General features: G+C 36.5%; 1 protein-coding gene across 1 annotated transcript in view; it reads right to left on the bottom strand.

Moving 5' to 3' along the window:
- The window catches only part of TXNDC12 (thioredoxin domain containing 12), a 24,194-nt gene that overhangs the window by 10,513 nt on the left and 1,450 nt on the right, over positions 1-12,231 (bottom strand). The window contains exon 2 of the mRNA XM_011370499.2: positions 1,012-1,072. Coding sequence (XP_011368801.1) covers positions 1,012-1,072 — 61 coding nt within the window. The remainder of the gene's footprint in view (positions 1-1,011; positions 1,073-12,231) is intronic.

The raw sequence follows: 12,231 nt of genomic DNA, 5'->3' as shown, positions 1-12,231 counted from the left end.
ACAAGATGCCTAGTTAAATTTGAATTTCAGATAAACAACAAAAAATGTTGGGTTTTTTAAATATAAGTATGTCTCAAATATTGCATGGGGCATATTTAAAATTGTTTACCTGAAATTCAAATTTAACTGGGCATCCATTATTTTTATTTGCTAGATCTGGCAACCCTACTCCTGCAGGTGTGAGACTCAGCCATGAAGCCGCAGGGTCTGTTCTAGCATAAGCAAGCAATATAGCTTGGTAGGTGTAGAAGTGTGAGTTTCTGTGCAAGTGTGTGCATGTATAAAGTAGGTGCATATATATTGGGTCTTTGTATCTCTCCAGTACAGTATAGTAGAGAACATTCAAGTCTCGGCTCTGCCACTTCCAAGCTGTGTAAACTATTGTCAAGTTATTTAACCATTCTGTATGTCAATTTCTTCTCCTGTAAAAAAATAATTTCAGCCTGTGAAATAAGTCATTTCTTCACAGGCTGAACCAACCTCGTAGGCTGTGAGGATTAAATACATTAATGCATATAAAGCATTGAGCTTAATGTTTAGCCTTCTCTCCCCTGGTCTGCCTTTTCCTCCTCCTTTGTATGAGTTGTCTGTGCATAGACTAAATCTACTTTGAATCTGAGAATATTAACTTGAGACTGTTAGGGTGTAAGGTTTACTATTGAGTACAGGTTCTGAAGCCAGAATGCCTACATCTGAATCTTGGCTTCACAACTTACTGGCTGTGTGATCTTGAACAACTTACTTAACAGCTCTGTGCCTTAGTTTTCTCATTTCTAAAATGAAGATAACGATGATACCCACATCAAAGGAGTTATTGTGAAAATTAAATAAGTTAATTCACTGTCTTGTGCATAGTAAGCACTTAATATATGTTAGATAGTATTACTGTTGTTACCAGGCAACTACCCAGTTCTTGCTCTGCATTGGCATAACCTTCACTTGAAATTAATGCTAAGTTGACGTCTGGAAAGTGTTTTACCACCATAAATAACCTAAAACCATATCTTGTACCTGGCGGCTGCTTCTCTCTTTCCATCTTCTAGTGTCCTCCAATGAATGTGATCTCCAAAACCTGGAAGGAAAGAGCCTTATAAACATTCATACGGGAACAAAGGGCAAAGACCCAAGAAAGAAGTGTGGCATGTTCGACGATATAAAAGGCTTTCCTCTGCCAAAAGCATGGTGTTCAAGTCCCAGCTCTATCACTTTCTGGGTGTGTGGGACCATGGACAGTCCCATACCTCAAGTCTCACTTTTCAGACCTGTAAAATGGAGATAATATTGCCTATTCATAGTTTTTAATGAGATTCAATTAATACTAGGTGTAAAATGATTTGTAAATTAACAGAGTATGCAAATAATTCTGTAAGAATAAATGAGTAAACATTAAGCAAGGCAAAACAAATCATTACTAGTCGGAGACAATACAGCAATACAGCTTTAGAGTCAGAAAAACATGGATGTGTGACTCCACTTCCTATTAAATTCACACAAAATGTGGAAATTTTATGAATGAAGTAAGCTCTCCAAGTCCCAATTTCTTCATCTATAAATCAAGATAATAACAACTATCTTTCCCACATTTCAGCCAGTGACATTTTAAAAGCACATCTCTGCTGGTAAACTTTCAGAGGCTTACTAATGCCCTAAAGAGAAAGGTCAAATTCTCGTAGCATGACTTACAAAGTCTTTCAGAATATGGCATCTGCCCACCTCTCCAGGCTCACTTTCTGCACTTTTCCTAAAATCCTACACACAAAGTTACTTTCCTTTTCTTAAATGCAGCATGCACTTTCTCCCCTACAGCCTTCATAGTCACTGCTTCTTCTGCCTTTCCTTCCACCCTCACCTCCAATTCATTCTTCAAGTAAAAACCTAGAGGGCGTTTCTTCTGGTAAAAACTCCCTGAATCCCAAAGCACCCTATTCTTGCCTCACAACAGCACTTCTCAGGCTGTATTGTAAATGTTGATGTGTCTGTCTCCCACACTCTAAAGGGAATTCCCTAAGGGCTGGGACCATACCTGTCTTATTCCCTCCTGTTTCCCTAGCATTTAGCACATGGCCATAGTAAGTGCTTCATAAAATGTTTATTGAGAGTAAATGAAACTTATTTAGGCCATATCACATGAATGACTTAATTTTATATCTGGAAAATATTAGTGATCATAATAATGCTAGCTATTATTTATTGATCACTTTATATGTGCCTGGCACACCATGTGTTATCATTTAAATTTGGCAATAGTTTATAATAATCTTTTATTTAACCTTTCTATACTTCCATTTTCTTATTAAAATATGTATAATAATAGCTATGTCTCATAAGGTTGTTCCTGAATATTAAATATTTATATATAACTTGTTACAGTGCTTAGCATATTATAAATGATCAGTAAATAGCAGCTTTTGTTATTCTTTACAGTTGAGACTTCTGAGGCTCATAGAAGTTACATAACCTATACCAGGTCAAATAGCCGGTAAATTGCCAAGCTGGGATTTAAACTTCAATTTTATGACTTTTCAGTTATTATACTGTCTTCCAGGCTTTTCTTTCCTGGAAATAAATTCAAATAAGTGCAGAGCAAGAACTGAGAAATAAACAGCTCATTCAGATTAGCACATGGAGGCAGAATCCAAATTAACCATCATCCCTTTTAATTCCCAATAGCCTGGACTGCTGGCCAAGAGAAAATGTATCACTTACCTAGGGCCCAAAGTCTAATTCTAAAGAATGTATGATTAAGTGAGGGTGAAATTGGGGGGATGCTCAGGAGAATTGGAAAGTGCCTAATGTGATCATCATCATTCTACCTGTCAATACTTAAACTCAGGCAACTGACTTCTCCTTTGGCAGGATGCCCAATTAGACAGTCTAGAGGGATATCCACCTAGAAAACAATAAAATCCTAAATAAAGCAGACTTTCAAAATGTACTTCCTGGGCTCACAGTAATAACACAAAAACAAAGTAAGCTAAAACCAGATGAGGTAGACAGGGGAAAAAAATTAAAATAATTTCTTCAATTAAAAATAACTAAATAAAATAAAATAAAATAAAATAAAATAAAATAAAATAAAATAAAATAAAATAAAATAAAATAAAACCAGATGATAATCAGTGACCAACAAGTAAAAGGTAAGGCTGACCTGAAAAGCAAATGTCCATTATGATGTGGCAAAATGAAGGAGATAAACCTGAAATAAAATGGACTTTCAAAATGTTAACCCATTGTCAAAAGAGACTAAGTGATTCCACTGTCGAAAGAGACTTGAGCAATTCCAGATCAATAGTAACCCCTGGTTTCCAGAAAAATCAAATGCCAAATCTTTGTGGAGAAAAGCATTCGCCACTTTAGGCTTCCAGGATAGCCAATGATCAATAACCATTACGAGCTCACAATCATAGATACCTAAACATGTAAAAGAACAAATTACTACAAGTAATACTCAGCAGAAGCAACAAATAGATTTAGACCCGAGATCTTCAAAGATTAGAATTATCAGCCACAAAATACAAAAATAACTACGTATGAACATTTAAAGAAATAACACATGGGATCACAAAAATGGGCAAGCAACAACACATAAACAGGCAAATCTATAAAAGCACAAAACAGAAATTTTAGAAATTAAAAACGTAGTTGTTGACATATAAGATCAATGGATATTTATGGATAAAAAGAAATGAGTTATTCAGCCACAAAAGATGAGAAAACTTAAATGCATATTGCTAAGTGAAAGATGCCAATATGAAAAGGCTACATAATGCATAATTTCAACTATGACACATTCTGGACAAGGCAAAACTATGGAAATAGTAAAAGGATCAATGGTTGCCAGAGGTTCATGGGGAGGGAGAGGTGAATAGGTAGGGCAAAGAACTATTCTATGTGATTCCGTAATGGCCAATATATATTGCTTGTTATGGGCTAAATTGTGTTTCCCCCATCAAATTCAGTACGTTGAAGTCTCAACCCGCTGCACCTCAGAATGTGACTGTATTTGGAGACAGGGTCTTTAAAGGGGTAATTAAGTTCAAATGAGGTCATTAGGGTGGGACTTAATCCAGTATGTTTTAGAAAAACAAATTAGAACACACACATATAGAGGGAAGACCATGTGAAGATATAGAAAGAAGATACCCATCTACAAGAAGAAACCAACTCTGCCAAACACTTGATCTTGCTTGAACATCTAGCCTCCAAAATTGTGAGAAAATAAATTTGTTGTTTAACCAAGTTTGTGGCATTTGTTATGGCAGCCCTAGCAAACTAATACATATGTTATTATACATTTATCAAAACCCATAGAATGAATGTACAGCACAAAGAGTGAACCCTAATGTAAACCATGGACTTTAGTTAAAAATAATGTATCAACACTAGTTCATCAATTGTAACAAATGTACCACACTGATGCAAGATGTTAATAGAGGAAACTGGAGTGGAGGGGAGGTGGAGAGGTGAGGGCTTACATGGGAACTTCATATTTTCCAATCAATTTTTCTATAGACCTTAAACTGCTTGGAAAAAAAACTATTAATTAAAAAATAATTCAGTGGATAGGTTAAAACAGGAAATTAGAGACAGGTGTAGAGATAGATCAGAAGTTATCCAGAATGCAGCACAGAGAGATAAGTAGATAGAAAATATGAAGAGGCCAAGAGATATAGGATAGATAAGAAAGACCAGTATATATAAAATTGGTGTCTCAGAATAAAAAGATGAAGGAAAACAATATGTTTGAAGAGATTATATTACTGGGGTGGGATACTAGGTGACTGGGGAACAACAGTGGGAGGAAAAACATATCTTTTAATGGATTTATTTAATATATTACCTACTTAAAAATAAATTTGAATTTTTTAAAAAGAAAAAAGATAATGGCTAAGAATTTTCAAGAACTGAGATAAACCATAAATCTGCAGATATAAGCAGTACGATATGTAATACCTGGGGCAATTACAAAAACAAAATACACACACACTTAAATTGTAGTGAAACTGTACAACAACAAAAATATTAAGATCTTAAAAGTTATTTCAAAGAGAAATGATATATTTCCTACAAAAGGTCAATATTTTTATAGGAACGAACTAGAAATCAGAAGACAGAGGAATATCATCTTCAAAATGCTGAAAAAAAAATCTCTAAACTGAGACTTATGTGCCTAGCAAAACTATCTTTTAAGAATAAGGACAAAATAGCTTCTGCTCAGCAAAAGAAATCATCAACAAGGTAAAGAGACAACCATCTGAATGGGAAAATATATTTGCAAGCAACACCTCTGATAAGGGCCTAATATCCAAAATATGAAAAGAACTCATATGACTCAATAACAACAAAAAAACAAACAATCCAATCAAAAAATGGGCAGAGGACCTGAACAGAAACTTCTCCCTAGAGGACACACAAATGGTCAACAAATATATGAAAAGATGCTCAACATCGCTAATTATTAGAGAAATGCAAATCAAAACCACAATGAGATACCTTCTCGCACCTGTTAGAATAGCTATAATCAAGAGAACAAGTAATAACAAATGTTGGAGAGGATGTGGAGAAAAAGGAACCCTCATTCACTGCTGGTGGGACTGCAAATTGGTACAGCCACTATGGAAAACAGAATGGAGGTTCCTCAAACAACTAAGAATATGATCCAGCAATCTCTCTACTGGGTATTTACCCCAAAGACTTGAAAACCCATATTCAAAAAGAGATTTGCACACCGATGTTTATAGCAGCACTATTCACAGTGGCCAGGACATGGAAGCAACCTAAGTGTCCTACGATAGATGATTGGCTAAAGAAGCTGTGGTACATATATACAATGGAATATTACTCAGCCATAAGAAGAGATGAAATACTGCCATTTGCGACAACATGGATGGACCTCGAGATAATCATGCTAAGCAAAATAAGCCAGACTGAAAAAGTAGAAAATCACATGATTATCACTTATATGTGGGATATAAACCTAAAAGCAACAAATGAACAGGTCAAACAGAGACTCAGGGACATGGACAATGGACTTGTGGTTACCAGAGGGTAGAGGGTGGAGAAGGAGGGAAGAAGTAGACAGGGTAAAGGGGGTCAAATATAGGGAAGTTGAGGGAGGGTGAAGTGGGTAAAGGGGATCAAATATATGGTAGCTGAAGGAAACTGAACTCTGGGTGGTAATCACACAATAGAATATATAGATGTCAAAGTATAATGCACACCCGAAAATTATACGATTGTATTAACCAATGTTACCCCAATAAACTTAAAAAAATTAAATTTAATTTAATTTAAAAATAAAAGAATAAGGGTAAAATACACATTATTAGATTGAGATATTTTCTTGTTATCAGGTATACATCACTCATTATTTCAATAAATAAATAAATATTTATTGAGCAATATTGTGTAGTGGTTATGAGCATGGACTCTAGACCTAGACTGCCTGGGCATGAATCTTAGTTCTGCAGCTTACTAGCTCTGTGACTTTGGCCAAGTTACTTAACCTCAAGTTTCCTCAGCTGTTAATGAGGATAACAATAGTAGCTACCTCATAGGGTTGCTATGAGGATTAAATAAATGAATACATTAAAGAGCTTAGGACTGGAGAATTCCTACAAGTATTTGCTATTAATATGCCAGGCACTACTCTATGTACTTTGAAAATACTGATCCTCATAATATCCTCAGAGGCAGGTACTCTTATTCATCCCATTTTACAGATTATAATACTAAGGCATAAAGTTTAAGTAACTTTCCCAAGTTCAGATAGCTAGTGAGTTTCAGAGGTGGGTCCAGAATTCTTGTTTTTAAGCACTACACAATGCTGCCCTTCAAAGTAGAAGGAGGTAAAAACAAAGAGGCAAGGGAAGGAGCAAACGATTCAGGGCCTGGTAGGCCACTGTAACGACTCTGGCTTTTATTATAATATGTGATTTGTTTTAACAGGATTGCTCTGGCTTCTGTACAGAAAACAGACTACAGGGGTTGTTATGGGTTGAACTGTTTCCTTCCAAGAAAGAAGTATTGGAGTCCTGACTCTCAATATCTCAGACTGTGATCTTACTTAGTAATAAGGTCTTTACAGAGGTAATTGAGTGAAAATAACGTCATCAGGATGGGCTCAAACTCAACATGACTGGTCTCTATATAAAAAGGGGAAATGTGGGAATAGATATGTGCACAGGAAAAACACAGCCATCGACAAGGAGAGAGGTTTGGCATAGATCCTTCTCTCAGCCTTCAAAAGGAACCAAATCTTTCAATACCTTGATTTCGGACTTCTAGCCTTTGGAACTTGAGACTATAAATTTCTCTTGTTTAAGCCACGCAGTTTGTGGTACTTTGCAGCCCTAGCAAACTAATACAGGAGAGAAAAGCAAAAGCAAAAGAGACTAGTAAAGTGGTAATTGCAATAATCCAGGCAAACAACGAAGGTGGTTTGGACCAGCTTTTGAATTCTGGATATATTTTGAAGGCAAAATCAAAAGGATTTTGCTACAGATATAAGGTGAGAGAAGTTAAGGACAACTCTAAGGTTTCTGGCCTGGGCAACTGGAAGAATGATGTTGCCATTAACAGAGAACAGGTAGAGTGAGTTTTGGAAAGAAACATTAAGAGTATGGATTTGAATATGTTCATTTTGAGATGCTTACTGGGCATCCAATAGAGATGTTAAATAAGCAACTGAATATCTAAGCCTGGAATTCAAAGGACAGTTATCAGCATATGGATATTACTTAAAGGCTAAGACTTAATAAGATCACTGAGAGAGTGAGTACCAATAGAGAGGGAGTCCAAGAGCCCTGTAACATTCCGCGGTAAGGGTTGATAAAGAATCAGCCAAGGCCATGAGAAGGAACTGCCAGTGAGATCAGCAGAAAACCAGCAGTGCATGGAGTCCTAGAATCCAAGTGTTCCAAGATGCTTCAAGAAGGAAGGAGGATCAACTGACTCCAATATTTCTGTGAAATCAGAAATAACCACTGGAATTAGCAAATGGAGAACAATGCTGACCATAACAAGACCAGTTTCAACAGAGGAGTAAGGATGAAAGCATGATTAGAGCAAGATCAAGATAGCCCATGAGAAGAATTAGAGAACTAGTACATACAACTCTTTCAAAGAATTTTGCTATACAAGGGGCCATTGTTAGGGAGAGCTGAGAATTGAGGAAGAGTTTTAATTTAATATGGAGGAAAGTAGAGGATGTTGAAAGCTGACAGAAATGATATAATAATGATAGAAAATCTGATGATACTGGACAAGAAAGGAGTAAAAAATATCTTGAGTAGACAAAATAAAATGGAATTTAGCACTCAAGTGAAGGGATTAGCCTTTTCTAGGAGCATAGGTAGTTTATCCAGGACAGAAAAGGAAGAATATGTGGATACTGGTGCTATAAGGCGGGTAAGCATATAGTGACAATTTTTGAAAGGCCTCTTCTGATTCTTTGTCTTCTGTTAAATAAGAAGCATGGTCATCAGCTAAAAACAAAGATTGTGTTATAAGTACTGGAGGTTTGAAGAAGTAAGAGGAAATATGAAATGGTCCCCTAAGAGAGAAGAACCAGAGAAACTAAAAGGATAAAGGGCACATTTCAGGAAGGGATTCCAGAATGAAGCTTAGATACAAGGAACAGTGAGCAAATTAACTGGTCAACATGTAGATAAACCTAAATACTATCTGTATAAAAATCTTAATGCTCAATTTGAAGAGTTAAAAAAAAAAAAGACAACTAAAATACTGGACAACAACTGCTATAAGTAAAGAGTAAGTGACTGAAGTTAAAATGTTCTAGGGCCCTCTTACCATTGAGAGGTTAAGATATTAATGTTAGATATTTTTAGGTATTCAAGTAAAACTTTGAGAGTAACCACTAAAAGAACTAGGTGCCAACTTCCAAACCAATAAAGGAGATAAAACAAAATAAGACAAGTAAATACTCAACCCTCAAAGGAAGGGCACAAAAAGAGAAAAAAACATAGGAAAAACAGTAGCAATGGAAACCGGATGAAATAAATAAGACCAGCTCTGTCGATAATCACCACAAACATAAGTGGACTAAACTTGCCAGTTAGAGTTAAGACAGAAATGGTCGGATTTTGGTTAACAACAACAACAACAAACTACATATTTACAAAAGCACCTAAAACAGAAGGATTTATAAGTCAAAAATAAAATGATTGAAAAATATATACCAGGCAAATATCAGCCAAAAGAAAGTCAGGGAAGCTAGAGTAATATCAGATAAAATAAAATTTCTCCATCAACTGGGCTACTCAGAAGCCAGCTGACAAAACTTAGAGTCACAAGAGGTTATTACTGAGAGCCCCTCTGCAGGCAGTGCTGTTCAACAGAATTCTCTGCAATAATGGACATGTTCCATATCTGCACTGCTCAAAATGGTAACCACAAGCCATAGGTGGCTATTGAGTACTTGAAATATACTATAACTGAGGAGCTAAATTTTTAATTGTATTTACTTTTAATTAATTTAAAATTTAAGAGTGACATGTGGCTAGTGCTACATATTGGACAGCACAAACCTAGAGATCAATTAGTCCAATCCTCTCATATTACAAAGGCCTACAAAAGGGCAGAGCCTACCCAAGGCTACAAAGGAAGCCACAACCAGAATTTAGGTCTCCTGATTTCTAATTAACATGCTTTTCTCATACCCAACACTTACCTAGCTGCCCTAAGAGTAAGTCATGAGTGTAAACTAAAGACATCAGAAAAGTATTATCCACTTTCCTCCCAGCTTACAAAAGAAAAGGTCAAGTGTCAGAGCTAGCAGCCAAGCCTCTAAAACGGGAACACTGTACCTGAGAGGTAGAATAACATAGTAGTTAAAAAAATCTGTCTGCAGTCAGACTTTGAGGAAGAGTTTTAATTTAACACCTGGGTTGGAATCCTAGTTTAGCCACTTACTGTTTTCACAAATGCAAAATATAGCTAACAAAAATATCTATCCCGTAGGGTTGTTGTGAATGTGAATAGGACAGACATGGTGTGGAAGGTAAACATTCCATGTGCCAGTGCCAAATTTTTATTCCGGAGACTTGACAATCATCCATTTCTGTTTCAGGCAGGAGAACACATGAATCGCCTCCACTGACAGCTTTCTCTTTTCTCCTTTAAAGTCTTCAAAGGAGTTTCTGCACTCAGAGGCAGGAGTGGTATACTTATTGGTTAAGAGCACTGGCTTTGGGATTTGTGGCCCAGTTAGCCCACTTACTAGCTGTGTGACTCCTGTGCCCTATTTTACATTATCTGTGAAATGGAGATGATAATATTATTCTCTATCTCAGGTTATTATGAGGATTAAACCAGCCAATATGTGAAAAATGCACAGAACAATGCCTGGAATATACAAAATGTACAGTAAAAGTTAGTCATTATACTTCTTTCCATAGGTAATATATTCCAAATTTTTAGCACATGGAGAATAACAAAATTATTTTAGAACTCTAATGTGTTAGAGCTGGAAGAACTCTTAGGAATAATTTCTAGTTTAATCTCTCACTTAATAAATGGGCTCCAGGGAAGATCACAGCTGGCTGCATGGTCTGACCAGGACTAAAATCCAGGCCTCCTGATTCCTATCCAGTGCTCACACCACACAACTGTACTCCTTAATGAAAATGGGAGAGTCATTCAGTCTCTCCTCTCTGCAAACCACAAGGCCATTTTCTGGAAAAAGCCAAAGCTACTTACACATCTGGAAAGAAATCTTACTCATCAAGTTTTTCAAGGACCACTGCTCTAGGTAGAACTTTTTTGGGAGGTGCAGTGGGTGGTCTATAATCTATTTCCCAAGAATCCATACCCACAAGATATAAAAAATGAAATTTTAAAATATTAATTCCTTTCAGGAACAATTATTCTTTGGGAGGACATAATAATAAACATTAACTAATACTTTCTAAATTCGTAACACAATATTAAGTACCTTTTTTTTTTTTTTCATTTAATCATCACAGCACAGTCACCTGCCTCAAGTTGCCCTTATACGTGCTCCTAGTGACCTGGTTTCCCTGTTCACAGTACATATCACAGTGTCATGTAATTGTCTGCTTACTTGTCTTACAGTCTTCAGACTATAAGCTAAAAAATGGCTGGGATCACAATGATCATGTGTACCATTCTTCTTTCAACAAATAAGCATGAATAAGACAACAATGGTCCTGGCTTCCTGGGGCAGACTATACTTCTCAAAGATGGTTGCAATAATACCTCCCATTCCACAGGCTCTTCTTACAAAGTGACACAACATTCTTGCATTGGGAGCAGCAGGGCAGCAGTTAATGTCCTTTCTCCTTGAACATGCCCACACAGAGTTTGGAGGAAGTGGTGCTATGTGACTTGTAATGCTAGATGATAAAAATGCTATGCATTTCCACCATGTCTTTTTAGTGCGCTCACTCTTGGAATCCAGCTCTTTTTGTGAGGAAGCCCGTACTAGCCCATGAAGACAGACCACATGGAGAAATAACCAGTTCAGCTGAAGCCCCAAACATCATGGAAGCAGTAATACAACTTTCCCACTGTGCCTTCTTTGAATTCCTGACCCACAGAACCATGCGCATTATAAAATAATTTTGTTTATGCCACTAACTTTTGGGGTGGTTTATTATGCAGCAATGGTAATAAGAATAACCACATAGAGCTTAATGTCTAACAAAGAATAAAGATACTGAATACATGACTCCAAGGGACTGCCTACACCTACACAGTAACTATAACAGAGTAAACTATTTGTTGATGTCTGAGGTAGTTACTATGCCCATTTTTGTAGATGAGGCACTAAGCTTTGAGAAGTTAAGCAACTTGCCCTAGGCCTCTTAGCTGGTTAGTGGCAGAATAACTTAAAACTCAGATCTAAACCCACTCTCCTAACACTATACTCTTCTGTCTTATTTGGTATTTACAATTATATGTTAAATATACAGTAATTTGTTTTTAATCTGTCAATATTTAAAAATTCTGGCCCAGTAAAATTCACCATGCAGTTTTATCACTGAGATGGAAACCCACATATCACCTCAGAGAAGCATTTCCTGACCTTCCTAGCTCAAGTAATGACAGCTTCCTTATCCTTTCCTGCCTTTCTGCTCCATCCCATTTTCATTTTCTTTCTAGCATTTATCCCTAGCTGACATTGTCTTATTAATTGTTCATGTATCTACTCTCTGTCTCTCTGACTTGAATAGAAACTCGTGAGGAACC

This window comes from Pteropus vampyrus, unplaced genomic scaffold (genome assembly GCF_000151845.1).
Source record: "Pteropus vampyrus isolate Shadow unplaced genomic scaffold, Pvam_2.0 Scaffold170, whole genome shotgun sequence".
In the NCBI taxonomy this organism is placed as follows: Eukaryota; Metazoa; Chordata; class Mammalia; order Chiroptera; family Pteropodidae; genus Pteropus; species Pteropus vampyrus.
Note: the sequence above shows the minus strand (reverse complement) of the source record. Positions and strands in the feature narration are given on the sequence as shown.